The sequence below is a fragment of the Ailuropoda melanoleuca genome, chromosome 5, assembly GCF_002007445.2.
Source record: "Ailuropoda melanoleuca isolate Jingjing chromosome 5, ASM200744v2, whole genome shotgun sequence".
NCBI classification, from domain to species: Eukaryota; Metazoa; Chordata; class Mammalia; order Carnivora; family Ursidae; genus Ailuropoda; species Ailuropoda melanoleuca.
The window spans coordinates 124,064,084-124,086,027 of record NC_048222.1 but is presented as its reverse complement, the minus strand read 5'-3'; the positions used below and the strand labels follow the sequence as shown (position 1 = coordinate 124,086,027).

Below are 21,944 nucleotides of genomic sequence, written 5' to 3'. Positions count from 1 at the left end.
TCAAGACCTGAGCTGAGATCAAGAGTCAGATGCTTAAATGACTGCGCCATCTAGGCTCACATTTTATTTAAATTCCAGTTAACATACAGTGTAATATTAGTTTCAGGTGTACATATAGTGATTCAACACGTCCATACAACACCCAGTGCTCATGACAACCAGTGAACTCCTTAAACCCCATCACCTATTTTATCCACCCTCTCACCCACCTCCCCTCTGGTAACCATTGGTTTGTTCTTTATAGCTAAGGGTCTGTTTCTTGGTTTGCCTCCCTCTCTCTTTTTTTAATCCCTTTACTCATTTGTTTCGTTCCTTAAATTCCACATATGAGTGAAATCATTTGGTATTTGTCTTTCTCTGATGTATTTTGCTTAGCATAATACTTTCTAGCTCCATCCATCTTGTTGCAAATGGCAAGATTTTATCTTCTTTATAGCTGAATAATATTCCATTGTATATATACACATATACATGTATATATGTATATGCACACACGCACACACACACGCACCCAACATCTTCTTTTCTTCTTTATCCATTAATCAATCAATGGACACTTGGGCTGCTTCCATATCTTGGCTATTGTAGATAATGCTTCTATAAGCATTGGGATACATGTATCCCTTTGCATTAGTATTTTTGTATTCTTTGGGTAAATACCTAGTAGTGCAATTCCTGGGTTGTAGGGTAGTTCTATTTTTAACTTTTTGAGGAAACTCCATACTGTTTTCCAGAGTGGATTTTCCAGTTTGCATTCCCACCAACAGTGTAGGAGGGTTCCCCTTTCTCTGCATCCTTGCCAGCACCTGTTTTTTCTTGTCTTGTCAATATTAGCCAATCTGACAGGTGTGAGGTGATATCTCATCATGGTTTTGATTTGTATTTCCCTGATGATCAAGGATTTTAAGCATCTTTTCATGTGTCTGTTGGCCATTTGTATGTCCATTCATGTCTTCGCCCCATTTTTAAATTGGATTATTCATTCTTTGGATGTTGAGTTTGATAAGTTCTTTATAGATTCTGGATACTAACCCTTTATCAGATATGTAATTTGCAAATATCCTCTCCCATTCTGTGTATTGCCTTTTAGTTTTGTTGATTGCTTCCTTTGCTGTGCAGAAGCTTTTTATTTTGAAGAAGTCCTAAAAGTGTATTTTTGCTTTTGGTTCCCTTGCCTCCAAAGACATATCTAGAAAAATGTCGCTACAGTCGATGGCAGAGAGGTTACTGCCTATGTTCTCTTTTCTCTGGCTCTGCAGACTGAGTTAGCCAGGCACCCCACCCCTTGCCATTTGCTAAATGATCCAACTGCTGCAGAAGAGCCATAACGTGATCTGCATACTCATTCCTGAGCAGAGAAGTGATATTATGTCCACAGGAATGAAGAAGAGCAATGGTGCCAAGAGAACAAATTATTCTTACTTAGAATGTTTTGGTACTAAAAAAAAAAAAAAAGAATGTTTTGGTATTTCCATCTGGATGTGGGTATCTATGAGCTACCCTCCCAAAAAGCTGGTCAGAACTTAGATATTCAAAACCACTTAGTAGAGACTAGAAATGTTCAACTTTTTATCAGCAGTTTGAACTTCACACTGATAAATAAAGATATCAAAGAGTTATTAATTGAAATCATACACAGTATGGAAAAATGGATATGTAAATATGCATAGAAAAAAAATGGGAAGGCTATAGAGTATCAGGGGAGTGAGAACAGAAGAAACAAATTAAACGAATCAATTGACAACCTTATTGCTAAAAAATTTTTATCACAGCATGTTATTTCAAGTGAACATAAAAACCCCAAATGCTGTCATTTTTGTTTTCTTTGAGATTAATGGCTTATGATAAATTTCTAGGAGTGGGATGACTAGCCCAAAATACCTAAATATTTCTTCAGTGCCAAATCTTTTGCCAAATGGAAAATATACTTTGAATGTTGCAGATGTAACACATCTTCAAGTATTTATTATTTCAGCATACAGTCTGGAATTCTGGTAAACATTCCTCCTATAAAAGGTGGCAAAGCCATTTTCCATAATACAGCCCATCTGTCCTGTTTTCAGCCACCTGTCTTCTAACGCACGTAAAACTCAGACATATTGGAAAGTGAATAAAATAGAGAAATAAAGTGATGTATTAGTTTTTAAAAAGCTTCCCTAAAACCAGGACAAACCAATCTAATATTTTAAGATAAGAAAAAGCAAGTTGCAGAATTAGTTTCAGAGCAGTATATAATACTAAGAAAAACCTTAGTGAAAAGATACATATTTACAAAGCAAAATGTTATGACCCTGAGAATGTTCTTTGTACTCCCAAAGAATTTCGAGACTAGTAAAGGACTTTGATAATAGAGCAATCCTGATCTACGTGAAACGGACAGCTCATTAGTTAAAGAACAAATACTAATCTTCACTAAATAAATTACTTGTAGAAATAAACAATAGAAAACAAAACTGAGGATGGCTATAATTGCACAGGTAAAATATATATATGGATGAAGATTCACATTTTCTTGAAAATAGTTTCCGTGTAAATCAACCCAGTAAATATCAGATTTTATGAAATAAAAATATTTATGAAATAACTAATCAACATAAAATGAAGTGATATTAAAAATTTATGAATTTATAAAAATTTGACAAAATTTAGTAGAACTGCAAATTTGACCTAGTAAAGTCAGTCAAAATAAAGGTCTTCTTTTTTTGTTTTTGTTTGTTTGTTTGTTTGTTTAAAGATCTTATTTACTTATCTGACAGAGAAAGAGAGCACAAGCAGGCAGAGCTGCAGGCAGAGGGAGAGGGAGAAGCAGGCTCCCCACCTAGCGGAGAGCCCGACGCGGGGCTCAATCCCAGGACCCCACAATCATGACCTGAGAAGGCAGACACTTAACCAACTGAGCCACCCTGGCATCCCAAAATAAAGGTCTTCAAAGAAAATTCACAATATAAAATTAAAAGGGACAAGAATTGATTCAACCAAATTATTTTCATTAAAAATTAGTATGAAAATGAAACTGGCTTAGCTGCATTATAGAAAAATTGATCAAGGGATTAGATTTTTCTAGTGGAATTTGCTCCCAAAAATACTTTAATAAATGTTCTAACTAGACCATGCAGCCTAAGAATTTTGGTGTCTATGCAAAGAGCTACAGAAAGCCATTAAAGGTTTTTTTTCAGGTGGTGTGGGTAGGGATGAGGTGGAGAGATGTGGAGTTGAGGGAGACTGAATATGATTTAATGAGTTTTAAATAACTCATTCTCTCTGGCTGCAGTAAGAAGAACTAATTTGTAGGGAGCCCACAGTCCATGCAAGGGAATCAACTAAAAGGTTATCAAAGTGGTCCAGGTGAGAGACAATGAGAGCTACAGATATAATGATAGTGGGCATGGAGAGATGTGGATGGATTCTGGAGACATTCTGGTGATGGACTGGAATGGAGGATGAGTGAGTGGTGCCTTTCAGAGAGAGAAGCCTGGAAGACCAGTGTGAAAGGTTGGATCTAGAGACTAGTTTCGCATATGCAGATGTTCAGATGTCTAAAAATAGACAGTAGGATATATGAATTGGAAGCTCAGAGCTTCTGTTCAGAGGTCTGAGCAGAAGATAAAAACCTGCAATCACTGGTGTTTATATGGTAACTGAAATACAGGCATGGTTAAGATTTTGAGGAGTCTAGGGAAGGAAAAGGACATTGGACAGTATTTCTCAGATTTTTGGTCTCAGAATTCTTTGTACTTTTAAAACTTGAAGACCCTAAAGAGTTTTTGTTTATGAGTATTATATTTATCAATATTACCACCTTACAAATTAAAATTAATCAATATTTTTATACATTTAACTTAATAATAAACCCATTACATGTTGTATTGGATTCCTAGGGCTACAGTTAAAAAAAAAAAAAAAGCACCACAAACAGGTGGCTTTAAACAACAGAAAAGGTCTCCCAGCTGGAGGCTAGAAGTCCAAAATTAAGGTGTCTACAAGGCCACGTTCCTTCTGAAGTCTCTAGTGAAGGCTCTATTCCACGCCCCTCTCCTAGCTTCTGGTGCTGGAAGGCAATCCTTGTCGTCCCCTGGCTTGTGAAAGCATCTCTGCTTCCAACCACTGCTTCCTTCCTATAGAATTCTCATTTCTGTATCTGCGTCCAAATTTCCTTCTTGTAAGGATACCAATTATTGGGTTTGGGCCCACTCTATTCCAGTATCTCATTCTACCTTGCTTCCCACAAAATGTTAACATAAATTACACTTCTTACTGAAAAATGACTTTGTTTTCAATACAAAAAAAATTTTTTTTAGTGAATAGTGCATGATTTTAGTTTTGTAAATCATTTTAATATCTAGCTTAATAGAAGACAGTGGGAGAGTCTGTCTCCAAATCCTCTTGGTAAGCAGGGCACTGAAGCTCTCGCTCCCTGTAACTTATATTCCCATGCAACTCAATTTTGTCATTAATCTAGTCAAAGGAGAATTGGTAGGAAAGAAATCCCTCTCCGGGACAGACTCAGAAGGCTGCGATTGAGACATTTCCTCTGAAGTTTGAGGTTCTGGCTGCAGAAGTGCTGTTGGTTTGTGCCTATAATGATGTTTTCTAATTTTCTGGCTAGAAAGCTCATGTTTTCAGTTCCTCAAAGAGAGTCAATTCAGTGGCAAAGCCTGCAGGGATAAGCAAGGCTCCACATAGCTGTGTGGCCCCAGCCTGGATGAACATTTTCCCTTTTACGGATGACCTAGGGCCAGACTGGTGGCCTGGTCATATCTTTGCTTCTTGCCCTGAGAAATCCTTGAAGAAGAGGGGGCAAGCTTTTGTGCAGTTTCTGTTCCTGTGAAGCCTGGCCTTTTGCTCCCTATTTGAGTCCTCTTCTCACCTCTACGCTCAAACACTCCAAGAAGAACCTGTGTCACCCCATGTCTCCCATTCTCGCTCTGAAATTGGTGAGCAAGTTGAGGTCTGAAGGGTAATCAAGGACTCCCCTGTTTTGGAGAAAAGTGGTCTTTCAGGTTACCTTGGCAATGTGTACACTGCTTCTTTGGCTGTTATTGTATAGTCAGTACAATAGGGGAGAGGGGCTGGAAGTTGAGTTAATCACCAATGACCGATGGCCTAATCAATTATGCCTAAGTGATGAAACCTCCAGGAAAACTCCTAAATGGTGGGATTCAGTGAGCTTCCACAAATACACTGAGGTGCCGGGAGGGAGACATGCCCAGAGCCGGCATGGAAGTTCTGAGTACCTCCTTCCCCATACTTTATCCTGTACATTTTTTTTTTTATCTGGTTATTTTTTTTTATCTGGTTATTCCTGAGTTGTATTTCTATCCTTTATAACAAACTAGTAAGCATAAATAAAGCATTTCCCTGAGTTCTGTGAACCATTCTAGCAACTTCTCAAACCTAAGGAGAGGGTGTGGCGACTGATTTGTAGTTGGATGGGCAAAAGTGTGGATGGCCTGCGTACCCTACCTGTGGCTGTTGAAGTGAGGGCAGACTTGTGGGAATGAGCCCTTTATCTTGTGATGTTGGACACTAACTCTGGGTAGTTAGTGCAGAACTGAACTGAATTGTTGGACACCCAGTTGGTGTAGGACAATTAGAGAACTAATGAATTATTGGTGGCTAGTGTCAGAAAACACTCTAGACCTGTCATCAACATCTGTTCCAAATACTCATCTGTTAATGCTGAACTGTAATGAGATCTTATATATTTCAACTTTGACTTTTCACACAGGTACTGCCAGAAACTGATATCCATTTATATGCAAATGCTTTTAATTAAACATATTCATCATCATTTGGAAAGCACTTATGGAATTCTATTAGATTCCTCTCTTGATATTTGCCTTTTAGCAATAGTACAAAGTGATGACAGCATCCCATATGTTTGCTCTCACAACGACTCAACTCTGCCTTTGTGGTGGGAAAGCAGCCACAGACAATATGTAAACGAATGAGCATGCTATATTCCAATAAAAGTTATTTATGGAACTGAAATTCAAACTTCATATAGCTTTTATGTGTCACAAAAAATTCTTCCTTTTAACCGTTAAAAAATGTAAAAACCATTCTTAGCTTACACCTATATAAAAATAGGTGGTGGTCAGGATTTGGCCCATGGGCCATAGTTGGCCAAGTCCTGATCCAGAATATCCAAGAAACCCTGAATTGTTTTCTAAGTAATATATCTCCACTAGTGCTTATGATTGTCTTGGAATCAAACAGTTAAATAGTAATAAATATGGTTGCTCATATTTAAGGCCTATGTAATAATAGTAAAAATATTTAAGTCAGAAAAAGAAAGCCAATAGTCTTTCCTACCTTTTGTCTTACCAATGTATGATCTGGTAATGTTCTTAGTCATTTGAAAAAATATTGGCTTAGTTATGCAGAACTTCCAAATATTGACACACTTCATTACACAACATCAAAAGATTATATTATTAAAATCACTACTGATCTCATCAGAAAAAAGTCTTTAACCATTGGGGAGCTGTTGAGCTCATGCTATAATCACACATTTTCCAAATTCTAATTTGCCCTTGATAGCTTGAATTTTATCACTGGCAACAAATATCATCAGTTGTTTCCATTGATATGACAGGTTCTCTTCATTCATTTCTGGGAAAATATCTACCAAATTATCTAAGCATAAAAAAACCTAGTCTGTTGTCAGGTGTTCTTTCAAGTACAAATGGGTTCCATGAAAAAAGGAGCTAGTCCACTTGCAACTCAATCTCTGTGCTTTTCCTCAAGACAACCATCATACTTTAATATACAGCAGAAATGAGTTATGTATACTTCCTATTTCATCACATGGAATATTAAAGGACTCACATATTAAGCTTTAATCACATTAATAATTTTTACTGTTCCACCAGACATTCTTAGGTGAAGCTTGCAACTTTTTATTTTTTGACTACGAATGTGTAGCAGAAGAATACAATGACTGCTAGTATGGTTTGGTGCCACGGGCTTGATTTGTGCTGAGTCACCAGCAGATTTATACACCATTGCTTTTGGGCCATCTGTACAGATATCAACAAGGGAAAAGGCAAATAATATCTTAATATTATTATGAAAATAGTTTTGACCTCAACCTTAAAGATTCCCTAAAACAGTGTCCAACATTCTAAAGGTTTAGGGAGCACAGTTTGGAAATCTGCTAACCTAAGACATAGTCTTGGGTATCTCTACCAACGATTAATGTTTAGGCAAAGAAGAATTAAAGAGGTAGACTGAGAAGTGGCTAGAAAGGCAGGAGTTAAACAATGAGAATGTGATATCATGGAGGCAGGGAGAATAGGAACAATCAGGAACTCATGGAAAAACAGAAACTGTACCACAAAAATCAGTAGCTATGTATATATGAATCTCACTCAAATGTACTGGGAATTTATTATCTTATACTGATGGAACATAAAATATGAATCCATTTGATTTTGTTTCTAGGGGATCATGACACTGAGAGAAGGAGATACAATCCTAGCACACTAAATTGTTCTGCAGTGAAGAATATCTATACACTCATAAAATAAAGCTGATTATGGATTCTTAAATTTTAGGACCAATCTATGAACAAAGCATAAAGAAGCACATTATGGTTACATAAGAGATATAATGATCGCTTTTGACAATGTGAATGAAAGGAAGAAATATCATCCATGGTATGGCATACTCTCAGTGGAAGTGTAAATTGCTACAAAAGTATGGAAAATGGTTTGGCAATATCTAGAACAGATTAAGACATACATATTCCATGATTCAGAAATTCCATCCCCAAAATGATATAGTACTTATAGTATGATTTCATTTATATGTAGTTTAAAAAACTAGGCAAATCTATGGGACACATTATTAGGTGATAAACCATCAAGAAAAGTAAGAAAGTGATTTCCTCCTTAATGGGAGGGGGAAAAGTGTTGTGCATAGGAAAAGACTCATGGGGGTTCTAATTATTATTATTTTTTAAAGATTTATTTATTTGAGAGAGAGAGAGAGAAATCTCCTGCTTGTGCACACAAGTGGGGAGAGGGGCAGAGGCAGAAAGAATCTCAAGCAGACTACCCTGGGAGCACAGAGCTGCACATGGGGCTTGTTCCCAAGACCCCAAGATCACAACCTGAGCCGAAATCAAGAGTTAGACGCCCAGGGGCGCCTGGGTGGCACAGTGGTTAGGCGTCTGCCTTCGGCTCAGGGCGTGATCCCGGCGTTATGGGATTGAGCCCCACCTCAGGCTCCTCCGCTGGGAGCCTGCTTCTTCCTCTCCCACTCCCCCTGCTTGTGTTCCCTCTCTCGCTGGGCTGTCTCTATCTCTGTGGAAAGAAAGAAAGAAAGAAAAGAAAGAAAAGAAAGAAAGAAAGAAAGAAAGAAAGAAAGAAAGAAAGAAAGAAAGAAAGAAGAGTTAGACGCCCAACTGACTGAGCCACCCAGGCACCCCTGGGGGTTCTAATTCTTAACTGGGGTAGCCATTACATGGCTGTTCACTTTGCCCATTAACTTGTATATTTGTGGGTTTTTACTTTCGGAGGGCACTTTTCTGTGTATGCTTTATTTCACAATAACGAAGGTTAAGACGTTAATACAAAGAAAACAAAAATTGGAAGATAAACATTCAAGCATGTTATTGAAAGTTAACAATAGAAAAAACCCCACAAACATCCAAAATAGAAAGGGAACATAGGATGGGCTCATGTAAGTGTGTTAGATCCTTATGTTTTATAGTGGCAGGTCAAAAGTCAAAAGATGCTGACCTTAGGGATTAGGACTCAGTAAGGTAGAACTTTTTTTCTATTAAATACCATAAATAATATCGTGCCATTTGGATTTGCTATATACAAAGATTAATTGGATTAAAAAACAAAATACCACAAGCTACTTTTTAGTATTGCTGAACAAGTTTAAGGAAAAGGAAAAGCAGTATAATATAGTGGTTAAAAATATGAACTACAGGGGCACCTGTGTGGCTCAGTCGTTAAGCGTCTGCCTTCGGCTCAGGGCGTGATCCCGGCGTTCTGGGATCAAGCCCCACATCAGGCTCCTCCCCTGGGTGCCTGCCTCTTTCTTTCCCACTCCCCCTGCTTGTGTTCCCTCTCTAGCTGGCTGTCTCTCTCTCTCTGTCAAATAAATAAATAAAATCTTTAAAATATATATATATGAACTACAGAGAACTATAGAGCAAGATTGGTTGGGTTTAAATTCTTGTTCTGGCACTTTCTAACTGTATGATCCTGGACAAGCCATTTATCCACTCTGCCTCAGTTTTCTCATTTGAAAATGGAGGAAATAATCATCTCTATTTTATATAGCTGCTATGTTAAATGAGTTAACATATGCAAAGCACTTAGAATAGTGTCTAGTATTTATGTGTGTGTGTGTGTGTATTCTTAACTATTAGCTATCATTGAGTACTCAATTTTGATAAATGAAGCTGGAGGAAAAGAAAGATGAAGACTGGAAATTATCCAATGGGTTTATTAATATGTAGGTCATAGGTCACTGGTACTCTTAATGATATGGTTGAGTATGGAGCCAGAAGCTAGACTGAAAACAAAGTAGAAAAGAAACAGATCCATGCTTAAGTATTTATTGGAAAATTTTATGATGTCTAGGATTTACTTTAAAATATTCCAAGAAAAAACAATAATGTGTGTGTGTGTGTGTGTGTGTGGAGGTTGTAGTAGGCAGAAAATAACAGTTCCCTAAAGATGTTCTAATCTTTTGAACTGGTGAATGTGTTACCTTAAAAGGCAAAAGGGATTTTGTAGATGTGATTATATTAAGGATCTTGAGATGGGGGAGATTACCCTGGATTACAGGATACAGATGGTTCCAATCTCATGGTATGAGTCCTTCAAAGTGAAAGAGAGAGGCATAAGAGAGGAGGATAAAGGGAGATGTGACTATAGAGGAGGTCAGAGGGATGTGATGTGAAAAGGATTTAACCCACCATTGCTGGCCTTGAAGATGCAGGAAGGGACCTCCAGCCAAGGTATGTGGGCAGCCTCTAGAAATCAGAACAAACTAGAAAATGGATTCCCTTCTTAGAGGCTACATAAAGGAATGCAGCCCTGATAATACCTTGATTTTAGCCCAATGAGACCCATGTTGGACTTCTAACCCACAGAACTGTAAAATAATAAATCTGTGTTGTTTTGAAGTCTCTAAATTTGTAGGAATTTGTTATGGTAGCAATAGAAAACTAATAAAGAGATGTGTATAAATGAAACAAAAATGGCAAAATGTGGTTAATTGTTAAAGTTGGATGATAGGTAAATGAGAGTTAATTGCAATATTCTCTCTACTTCTGTTTATGTTTGAAAACTAAACGAAAAAATAAAAGAATACATTTTCTCTTCAATGATAAACTTACAGAAATTGATGGATTAAATATCAAATACAAGTTAGTGTTCTTCAGATAATAATTTACTATTAAATGATTTAGATTCTGGTCTTCACTGATCTACATATCCTTTATCCATAGGGAAGTTTTTTTTTGTTTTTTGTTTTTAATTTGTCAGAGAGAGAGCATTGTGTGCGTAGAAGCAGGGGGAGCAGCAGGCAGAGGGAGAAGCAGGCTCCCCGCTGAGCAAGGAACCTGATGCGGGACTTGATCCCAGGACCCCAGGATCATGACCTGAGCTGAAGGCAGACGCTCAGCCATCTGAGCCACCCAGGTGTCCCTATAGGCAAGTTTTGATGGGAAGCCAGGTTTGGCCATCGTACAATCAAGAGCAATGGAGAGCAAGGGAATTAGTAGGTATCTTTATATTTGTGTACTTTATCTATCACGGACAGATACACCCGTCAACAATTTGAGAAATGTTCAAGTTTAGGAGCCACGGCACTATCATTTCAAGAAAATACTAGCAACATATTAATACGGTTGACCCTTGAATGATGTGGAGGTTAGGGATACTGACCCTGCTCAGTCAAAAATCCATGTATAACCTTTGACTCCCCCAAAACTTAATAACATAAACAGTTGATTAACACATATTTGTTATTATTTGTATTATATGCTGCATTCTTTTTTTAAAAAAAGATTTTATTTATTTATTTGTCAGAGAGAGAGAGTGAGAGCAGGAGCAGGGGTTGCGGCAGACAGAGGGAGAAGCAGGCTCCCTGCCAAGCAAGGAGTCCCAATGCAGGACTTGATCCCAGGCTCTAGGATCATGACCTGAGCCAAAAGCAGATGCTTAACCAACTGAGCCACCCAGGTGTCCCAATATATACTGTATTCTTATAATAAAGTAAATTAGAGAAAAGAAAATGTTACTTAGAAAATTACAAGGAAGAGAAAATACATTTACAGACAATATGTATATTTATTGTTAAAAAAAAAACCCATGTATAAGTGGATCTGTGCAGTTCAAACCCATGTTGTTCAAGGGCCAGTTGTATATAGTATATCACTGGTCAATTAATTTATAAATTTTTAAAAACACTGTCCCCTTTCTATCACCACATACCTGGAGCAAGAACAATATATAAAAATATATAACATTTCAATAGTTTTTAACATCATGGACTAGGTAGTGTATCAAGTATTTTACATATATTAACTCTTCTAATTTTCTCAACTTTATGAGGTAGGTACCATTATTATCCCCATTTTATAGATGAGAGAACTGAGTACATACACAGGGCAATTATTCAAAACATAAGCAAATTATTATGATTCTCTGAGCATTCACAGGCAAATTCTTGAGTCATTACCATGAATAATCATATTCCTCATACTTTTTTTTCTTTGAAAGAGAGAGCATGTGCATGTGTGCACACAGGCACAAGCAGGGGGAGGGGCAAAGGGAGAGGGAGACAAAGAGAATCTTTTTTTTTTTTTTAAAGATTATTTATTTATTTATTTGACAGAGATAGATAGACAGCCAGCGAGAGAGGGAACACAAGCAGGGGGAGTGGGAGAGGAAGAAGCAGGATCCCAGCAGAGGAGCCTGATGTGGGACTCATCCCGGAACGCCGGGATCACGCCCTGAGCCGAAGGCAGACGCCTAATGACTGCGCTACCCAGGCATCCCGAGACAAAGAGAATCTTAAGCAGACTCCACGCTCAGTGCATATGCCCATGGGGTCCCATTAACCCTATAGAATAACAAGCAAGAAGATTGCCTATACATGAGCTATTGTGTAGAAATAGAAAAGCTATTTCTCTGAAGTTTACCTCAAGTTGTCTAGCTTAAGCAAACAACATTTAAGGACAATCAAAACTAGGATTTAACATCCACAAAGGTGGGTTACTGAAACACAATTTCTCTCTAAAATAATCCTCATTTTCAGAGACAGCCAAATCAAGACTAATGTTTGCAAAACAAATCCTAATTTTAACAAACCTGGCGTAATCATTTACATAAGCTCAGCAAGAATAGTGATTGATCATATAGATCCTTTAGAATCTGCTTCACTGGAACTTTTGTAAGGAATCTCCAGGTTGAACTTTTAGTAGCCTCTCCAGGCCAGAAGCCAAGCCAAGTACTTGCCATCAGACATGCCTGCAATACCTGTAGATGTGGGCAGATTCCTCTACACGAGGGCCCCAATGTATCCTGAGGTTCCTGCACCTGCCAGGAAGTGACATTCTTTACTCACCTGGTGAGGCTGCTGGAAACTCTGTAAACAAGGTATCAGGCCAACATTTCCAAGGGGCTTTACAGCTCCAGGCTTCATAAAGTCAGCCTTAACTCCTCAAAGCTCTCTGGTCATATCTGAGTCTATGCATGCCCCTCTCAAATATGACATTCCAGTCAAAGCCTTGGTAAAATAACCAATGTTTCCAATGTTGTCCTGCTACAAGAACAGATTCTCATTGAACTTATGCAAATGACTACGATTGCCATGGAAGAATATTTACTGACTGAAACCTTCTGAATTTCAGAAGGTTCAGATAGAGAGAAGTTAAATGTATCAATTTGTTTACAAATGAATGTTTTATCATATTTTTATAAGTCATAGAAATCTTGAGAGAAAGTTTCCGTAATCTGGGAGAGCAAACATTAGAGAACCAGCAATGTTTCAAACAAGAGTCACAAAACTATAATCATCTTTTTAGTTCATTTAGTCCCATGTTACTAACTCTTGTTTAATTTGAATGCAGCTTAAGTTAGTTTTTAAAAATTCTTACCCATTTCAGTTTTAATCTTAAGGATATCGAATACCTGTATTTGTCCTAAAAGTCCTTTTTATGAATCTCCTTGAAGATGGAACAATAACTATAAATGACAAGACTCAAAAATGGACAAGGTTAAAGATCTGAGGTTACAACATGGCTAGCAAAGAAATCTGGTTATTTCTGTGACACACAACACTTCAATAATTAAAATATCAAATGATGACCTTATATTAAAACACTAAAACTTTAGGAATTGCATATTATCTCTAGAATAGTTATAGCATTTACCGAAATGTAACCTAAGACTTATCATTTGTTTAACACTATTTCCGGAGTAACTTAATATACCAAATAAAAAATCCTAATGAATCAAAGAGACTTCCATTTACAATTTAAGTCTTGTGAAAATTCTTGAAACCTTAGAAAGTTTAAGCACATGCCTAAATAGGATTACAGATCATTACAAAAATTATTTTTATTTAACCAAGGTGACAATAAGAGATTTGAAAGGCAAACATGTAGGGTTCTATAGTTGTTAGCAAAACTTAGCTCCTTTACTATTGAGAAGTTTTAACCAAGTGCGAAGACCTGATAATGACAAAACATAGAAATTGGTTTTCTGGACAGGTGAAAGAAAAAAAAAAAAACCTTTGTTTGCATTCTTATCAAGAGCAGACCAGTAATTCAAGAAAACTTCATTTTTTGAACAGAGAGAGAATTTCAATCTTATACCAGTGTACTTTTAAAATCCCTTAATTTCAATCTTAGTCCATCCTGACCACACCTAAATTTCCTTTCCAAAGATTTCCCTTCACAAGCCTTCTACAGCTTTCCTTTGTATTCAGATTTTGTCTAGCCCTTTCTTTCCAAACCACCATCTTTTTTAGGACAAAACTACTTTTATTTACCTTCAACAAAAATGCATTCCTATTCCATATATCTTTCTTACATATCTCCCACTTTTCTACATACAGGGTTGTTTCCCTTATTCCCATTAGTCTTCATTTCATTTAGCAGAATTTTGCATTCTTAGAAACCTTAGTCCCCGGGGAAGACTAGGTACAACCAACTGTGAGCCGTTACACCAGAACTTTTTTCAACAGCAAATATGAATCAGTCAAGCACAAAACATGTCCACCAACAGACTTAAAATAATCATTAGTTTCTTGCAATAAGTAGTCAAAAGCACAAACCTGTATACCTACATTCAGTAATCAATGATTTAACACTTTATCCTATTTGGAAAAGACCTCGGTGTCCAATGAATTTAATCCCATTTATCATCCAAGCAAAACTTTAAAGTTTCAGGTTACCAAAGACTTAAAAAACTATCTTAACAGTTACCCATGAAAACTCTGAGTCAGACAAAATTAACCATCATTTTAGGTCATCTTTTTGCTAACAAATGGCAACAGAGTTAATAGGAGTTTATTTGACCTTCAGCAAACCTCGACAGAATAAAAGTTTTACATTTAATGCTGATAAGTTTAAAGACATGCCTATCTTAATTAAACCTTCAAACTTAAATTAGTTTAAATACTGAATATATTCCACCTGGACTCACCCCATTTTCAATTTTTACCTGAGACACTGGTAGGGAAATCTCGAGTGGGTGGTGTTAAGTCCAGAGGGTACTCTTCTTGCTCCTTGACAGTGAAGGGACAAGGAACCATGGTGCCTAAGGCACCGAGGATGGTCTAGAAGCCAGTTATATGGGCCGCACCCGAGGTGGTGCAGAAAGAAGGGGGAGGGGGAGACAGAGGAGGCCAAGTGGTGCCAGAAGGCAGAGAAAGGGTTCCCAGTTCTAGAGTTCATCAGCTCCAACAGAGGAGCAGATGACATGTTTTCCCTCCAACAAGGGGGAATAGGCAATCCATGTGGGGCCAGAGAAGTCAGGGAATTTCCCCAGAACAAAGGGAGTTTTAGCAGCTGCTTGGGAATATTCCTTAAAGTCCCCGTCCCGAGGTAGTCTAACCACAGCTGGCTCCCATTATGGACATTAACCTGGGAAATGAGTGAGGCAGAAGCCCCCACATCTATTTAGGATGAATAGTGAGAGAGAGTCAAGAGTCCCCTTTGTCTGGGATGGCCTGTGTTTCCTTTGTCTTCAGCTAGCCTTCCGCTCCCTCATCAATTTGAACCCAGATAATCTAGTTTTAGTTTAATCATTGTGCTACTGTCATTTTTTAAACTGTAGGGTACAATCTGTACAATTTAGTGCTTTAAAAAAAAGTGACATGGAGGGGCACCTGGGTGGCTCAGTCCATTAAGCTCAGGTCATGATTTCAGGGTCCTGGGATTGAGCCCTGCATCGGGCTTCCTGCTCAGCGGAAAGCCTGCTTCTCCCTCTTCCTCTTCCTCTGCCTACTGCTCTCCCTGCTTGTGTTCTCCCTCTGTCAAATAAATAAATAAAATCATAAAAAAAAGTGAAATGTAACAGAATGGGTCACATAAGAATGTATTCATTTAGTAAGGATAAGTAGTGGTTTGTGAAACCTCTGGTTCAATTGTACATATCAACTCATGAGGTATGAAAGCCACTGCCCAATGCATTCTGCCTCTCTGTGTAAGTTCCTGAATTGGCCGGATCACTAGCGCACCCCCAGGGTCCAGTCTAGTTACTGAACTTGAACTACAGTAAGCTCTCAGTGAACATTTATTCAATCGATTAAAATAAGTCAGAAGTATTAAGAAGCTGAGAACTTTTTCTTAATTTCTCTACAAAGCTTATTTTTTCTGATGTCAACCACCAAAGTTCATCTGAACTTGAATTTAAAGATCTCATCTTTGTTGTGCTCATGTTACAGGATTTCTTCTTCATTAGCGCCCACAGCTCTTGGTCATGCTGCTTCGAAGAATGAAGAGGTAGACCAGAGGAAGAATGGTGGGCAGCAAAGCAGGGTGTATTGAGTGACAGTAAAGATTATTGAATGATAGAGTACAAAGTTCCCAAAGAGGGAGGGGACCCTAGAGGGCTGCCATCAGGGTTTCTTTCTTTTTCTTTTTCTTTTTCTTTTTTTTTTTTTTGCCATGAGAGGTTCTAAGTGTAGGGTTTTTTTTATGGGCTTGTTGGAGGGCTGTTTTAATCTAATTAACCTGTGCCTGTCATCCAATCAGTTTTTATCATGTATCTATCAAATGGAAAAGAGTGGAGGGCTCCTTCCAAGGTGGTGTAAAATCTTTTTAAGGGTGGTTTCCTCTTAGGGTGGGGGGCCCCCCTTGTCCCTGCCTGCCTTCCTTCTAACTATCCTTCATCACTAGTATTTATAAGGCTATACTAATATTAAATATAACTGGATAGTAGGAGGAATTCAGACAAATTACTAACCTTATTGTTTGAAAGTCCTGTTCTTTGAAAACTGGAAAGGAAAAAGTTATGCTTCCTTGACTTACAGTTTATTTTTAGAGTATTATTTTAAAAGATTAAATATTACTTCCTATCTCTTGTGTTATTACAAGTTATTGTAAAAGAAAGAAGACTAAGTAGTGTGACAAGAATATCAACCCTAGCTATTATTGGCCAAAAGTTTTTAGACAAGACACTTCTTTTTAGGGGCACCTGGGTGGCTCAGTCGTTGAGTGTCTGCCTTCGGCTCAGGGCATGATCCCGGCGTTGTGGGTTCGAGCCCCACATCAGGCTCCTCCACTGGGAGCCTGCTTCTTCCTCTCCCACTCCCCCTGCTTGTGTTCCCTCTCTTGCTGCCTATCTCTCTCTGTAATAAATTAATAAAATCTTTTAAAAAAAAAAAGACACTTCTTTTTAGAGTTTCTACTTCAGTTGCACTAGTCTATTAAAACCTACCTAAAAAGTAAAGAGAGCAACCCACTTAGGAACAGCAATCTGGTTGAAAGTTAGCCTAGATTTGTTTTGAACGTATGTTTGCATAGCGAGCACAGTGTTTTTACATATTTGTATGATACAGTTAAGTAAAAATAGAGCAAAAATTTCTAAAGGTACTTTTATTTTCACTGTATCTAAGATTGATATTTGTTTACTGAAAAGAAGGTGCAAAGTCTTTCAAACACACATTAGCATAGACCCTGCCTTGAAGGTTAAAGATAATTGGAAGTATGCAGTACTTATCTGAGCATTCAGCTCATAATGAAAGCTATTATTCTGATAAACAGGGCCCAAGGCTCTGTAACTTGGAGGTAAGGATGGCTCAGAATATCTTCCTAAAAAATCCATCTTTTTGGGGTGCCTGGGTGGCTTAGTTGGTTAAGTGACTGCCTTTCACTCTGGTCAAGATCCCGGGGTCCTGGGATGGAGCACTAAGCCCCGCATCAGGCTCCCTTCTGGGAGGAAGACTGCTTCTCCCTCTTCCTCTGCCTCTCCCCCAACTCTCCAACCCCACTTGTTCTTTCTCTCTCAAAAAATGAATAAAATCTTTAAAAAAATCAATCTTTTTGAAAATGGCTATTTTATAAGAAGTTAAAAAGAATCTCTGGGTTCAGTTTTTTTTTTTAAGATTTTTTTATTTATTTATTCGACAGAGACAGAGACAGCCAGCGAGAGAGGGAACACAAGCAGGGGGAGTGGGAGAGGAAGAAGCAGGCTCCTAGCAAAGGAGCCTGATGTGGGGCTCGATCCCACAACGCTGGGATCACGCCCTGAGCTGAAGGCAGACGCCTAACCGCTGTGCCACCCAGGTGCCCCTCTGGGTTCAGTTTTATCTTCTTCCTGGACTGCAGGACTTTGGAATAATGTATATCTAATGCATTCTTTCAAACTTCTCTAGCATACAGTACAGCTATTTGTATATTGGGTTTTTACCACCTTGAAGCTAAATTGCACTGGTAATAATAACAAAGATCTTGATGTTCTTATGGGACTTTAATTTACTAAGACACCAGGGGGAGGGGGAGAATGAGTAGGTTCAATCATCTGACAATACATAAGCATACTCTAAATGGGGGAAAAACAAGATTCATCTTTTAAAGGCTCATTTGAACAAAGGGATCACCAAATTTGTATACGGAGGGTTACTTTAGGTGTTTCATAACTTCTGAGGGTCCAGAGAACCATTCTCCCTTCTTGGAAAAGATAACCCTATACGAGTTTTCCATTACCAAATAAATAAATAAATAAACCAGGCCTCTTGGTAGTTCAGTAAAATTAAGGTCATTTAACCTGGTTAAGTCTGAATTTAAAAGCCGTAAAAATAGGTAGTATCATTGAGCAAAGGTTTTTGGAAAGCATTTTACAGGTAGTATCTCATGTAACCTTTACAAATTTATCAAATAGATTTAAGTGTAGGTAGAGAGGCCAGTTAAGAGGGTGTGACAGTATTCCATAAGTATGGTGGCATCCTGGAGTAGGATGTTGGCAGTGGAGAAAGCAGGACTTGACACTGAGGAGGTACTGGTCTTGGTGAGTGCCTAGAACACTGCCTGGCAGATGCTTGAGAAATATTTGTAAAGGAATGCATTATGGAGAGTGAAGGAAAGGTGAGGTGAAAGGATGACTGCTAGGTTACAGGGACTGGAATGTGGTGCCATTCACTACAATAGGGAAAAGGGAAGAAAACTTGGTTAAAGGATATACCCCTCTCACATTCCTACTGACCGGCTCTCCCGACCTAATTGCCTTGATGGTAGTGTTTTGAACCAAATAACTTGTTCCTCCAGGCTAGATGGGGACTCTACTCAAGGGCAAATAATCCATAGGAAGATGGATAATGATTTGGCTACAAAAAAGAAATTGAGCCAATTTGTCTTTCTTCCCTGATTTTGAACTAAGAAGCAGAGGAGGAATCGGGCAATTAGCAGCAAAGGCCAAATGACAACATAATGGAGTTTCAGCTAAGGCAAATTAGGTCAGTCAAAGTCCCATCAGAAATCCGATGGGGGCACCTGGGTGGGCTGTCGTTGGGGTATGTGACCCTTGATCTCAGGGTTGTAGGTTTGAGTTTCACATCGGGTGTAGAGGTTACTTAAAAATAAAATCTTTAAAAAAATCAGATGGAAAGCTGAAACTGCATACTTTTTAGAATAGAGTTATTAAAAGGGTGACTTATAGAGGTGCAGCCCGAGTCAGGGAAACCAACAAGAGATAATGCAGTATCCCAAGGACTACAGTTATTACTAGGCTTGAAGGGACAAAGAGAAGAATTGGAGAGATTAACTGAACAGAGGGTTCTGCAGTTAATCCTGGGTGAATACGGAATACACCAGCTTGCAGAATATGGACTATGACCTCACTATCTTCTGGCCTCCTATCTCTTCCTACTGCCTGAACCCATTGAGATACCAAGGACTGTGAGAGAATCCATTGGTGTAATATGGACACGTCAGCCCTGCCTGGCACAAGGACAGGAAGAGTGTGGAGAGGCAAATAGAAGATAGGTGAAGTTGTTTCCAAGAGGCTGTTATGTGGAAATAGGAGTTATTAATATGTATTTAAAAGAAGGACAACAAATTGCCAACTCCCTTCACTGACATTAGCGGCACTGCATTACAGTGATGATCCCCAAATACCAACTGTTTTTTGTTTGTTTGTTTGTTTAAAGATTTTATTTATTCATTCGGCAGAGAGAGAGACAGCCAGTGAGAGAGGGAACATAAGCAGGGGGAGTGGGAAAGGAAGCAGGCTCCCAGCGGAGGAGCTCAATGCGGGGCTCGATCCCAGAAGGCCAGGATCACGCCTTGAGCTGAAGGCAGACGCTCAACGATCGAGCCACCTAGGCGCTCCCAAATACCAACTGTTGAATTCTTTTTTTTTTTTTTTTTTAATGATTTTATTTATGAGAGAGAGAGAGAGCATGCATGCAGGGGAGCAGCAGAGGGAGAGAGAGAAGCAGGCAACCCGCCAAGCAGGGAGCCCAATATGGGACTCAATCCCAGGACCCTGGGATCATGACCTGAGCCAAAGGCAGACACTTAGCCAACTAAGCCACCCAGGCAACCCTCAACTGTTGAATTCTTTAGAGACCTTTTGAGTATACAATTACCCTCCAGTTCTTCTCTTCTGGCAAACACAACCTATTTCCAAGAAAGTCCTATGTTTCTTCAAGAGAGCACCTTTACAATTCTTCAAAACAAAACAAAACAAAATAAAACAGCGATAAACAAAACCACCAACCATGGTTAGGTAGCCCATATGAATCTAACTTCGGAAAACCATTCCATAACCTTTTCTTCAACAGAATCAGTCTTTAATTCACCTGTACTTAAATAGATGGTAAAGGGACACTTGGGTGGCTCAGTTAGTTAAGCATCTGCCTTCGGCTCAGGTCATGATCCCTAAGTAAGATCAAGTCCAGCATTAGGCTCTTCGCTTAGCGGGGAGCCTGCTCGCCCTCTACCTGCCACTCCCCCTGTTTGTGCTCCCTCGCTCTCTCTGACAGATTAAATAAATAAAATCGTAAAAAAAAAAAATAGATGGTAAAATAGAATGTGTTCTGAGTCACATCCAGCTCCAACTTGTTGCTGAGCTTTTGTAAACAAAACCAGCATTACCTGGCAGGACTCCAAAAGGCTGATTATAACAGGAAGAGCAGCTAGTTGATAGTTAACAAAACAAAGCTTTACCAATAACAGAGCTAGTGAAGATGGCGCCTCCTTGGGAATATAGAGAAGTACAGTACTTATTTACTGGTAATGGGTTCCGAAGGTTGCTTAGGGTCAGACAAATCGGAAATCAGTGATATAGAGAGCAAGAAAGGTCTTATTTATAACTGTTGTATGAATAGTTCACTAACCTTAGGAAAATATAAAAATTACCCCTAGTACAACTTTTGCGTAAATATAAACATTTATCTCGGGTTTAATGTGATTGAAGTGAGACCCCTGGGAGAAGAGTCCTGTATAAGCTCTCTGCCTAGTTTGGTAGCCCTAAAAGAAGCCAGGAGGAACCCACTGCCAAGTGCATACAAATGCCAGACACAGAATATTTTTGGGGGGGTGTCCCTCGGTGAAAACATTTTCATTGGGTCAAACCCATTTTCAGCGACCTTGCACAGGAACATAAATATTTAGTAACTTATAAATCCATGCCCATGAAATTAATATTATCACTCACTGAATTTCAATGCCAAATAGAAAGCTCTTACTGGAGTTAGTCAAAACGTATTTGTACCTTTTAAACATACATCCTTTCCAGGAAAAAATACTAGGAAACATGGTTAATTTGTAAACAAGTGTTATCGCTACAAATTAAAGGAACATGTAACAACAACGACAACAAGTCGGCAAAACATTAACCATTTGTTTTACTCAAGAGCACTTTAAAAATATTTCATTCGAGGGTGGAAATGAAGGCGGGAAGTGCACTAAACCAATTGCCTGGGCAAAGGTTTCATAAACAGTTACCTACAAATGACACAATTTCCATTCTGGACGTGGCTCAGGATTACAAGTGATCGAGGTGCCCCAAAACCTCAGGGGGAAACTTTTTCATCGGGCAAAGCGACTGACACAGAGAGCAAAAGACCCCCTCCGGGACCCTGGCCCGCAAGAAAGTGGCCCAGGGTCGCCCGCAAAGACAACCCCTCCTCAATTTAGCGTCCTGGCCTGGGGCAAAGCGACCGCCCCCGCCCGTCGGGGGCCACGTGCGTAGGCCGCCCCGCCCCTCGCCCGAACCAGGCAGAGCGCTAGCCATTGCGCTGCGAGTCACAGAGGCCCGGTGAGCGCGCCGCCCCTGCTCCTGCAGTCCGGGCTGGGGTAGCCCGCGAGCGGCGGAATCGTCCAGTTTGCCCTCCCTCCCCCTCGGCTGGCCGCTGGGGCGGGGCCGGCGCTTAAGCCCGGCAGCACCCGGACCGGCTCGTCAGTCAACCACCTCAGGCGGCGGCCTGGCGAGGGCAAGAGCGGGTGAGTAGCCACGTCA

The 21,944-nt window shown here is 39.2% G+C and overlaps 2 protein-coding genes across 7 annotated transcripts in view; both read left to right on the top strand.

The window, feature by feature from the left end:
- The window catches only part of ABHD18 (abhydrolase domain containing 18), an 84,142-nt gene extending 67,425 nt beyond the window's left edge, over positions 1–16,717 (top strand). For 3 of the 6 annotated variants that reach the window (XM_034661637.1, XM_034661635.1, XM_034661636.1), the window contains exon 12: positions 15,928–16,717. In XM_034661637.1, coding sequence (XP_034517528.1) covers positions 15,928–16,030 — 103 coding nt within the window. In that variant the 3' untranslated portion in view covers positions 16,031–16,717. The remainder of the gene's footprint in view (positions 1–15,927) is intronic. The other 3 variants (XM_034661633.1, XM_034661632.1, XM_034661631.1) reach the window with 2 other exon arrangements.
- Positions 16,718–21,747: 5,030 nt separating this feature from the next.
- The window catches only part of LARP1B (La ribonucleoprotein 1B), a 119,051-nt gene continuing 118,854 nt past the window's right edge, over positions 21,748–21,944 (top strand). Inside the window, exon 1 of the mRNA XM_034661626.1 lies at positions 21,748–21,928. The gene's annotated coding sequence lies outside the window, so the exon portion shown is untranslated. The remainder of the gene's footprint in view (positions 21,929–21,944) is intronic.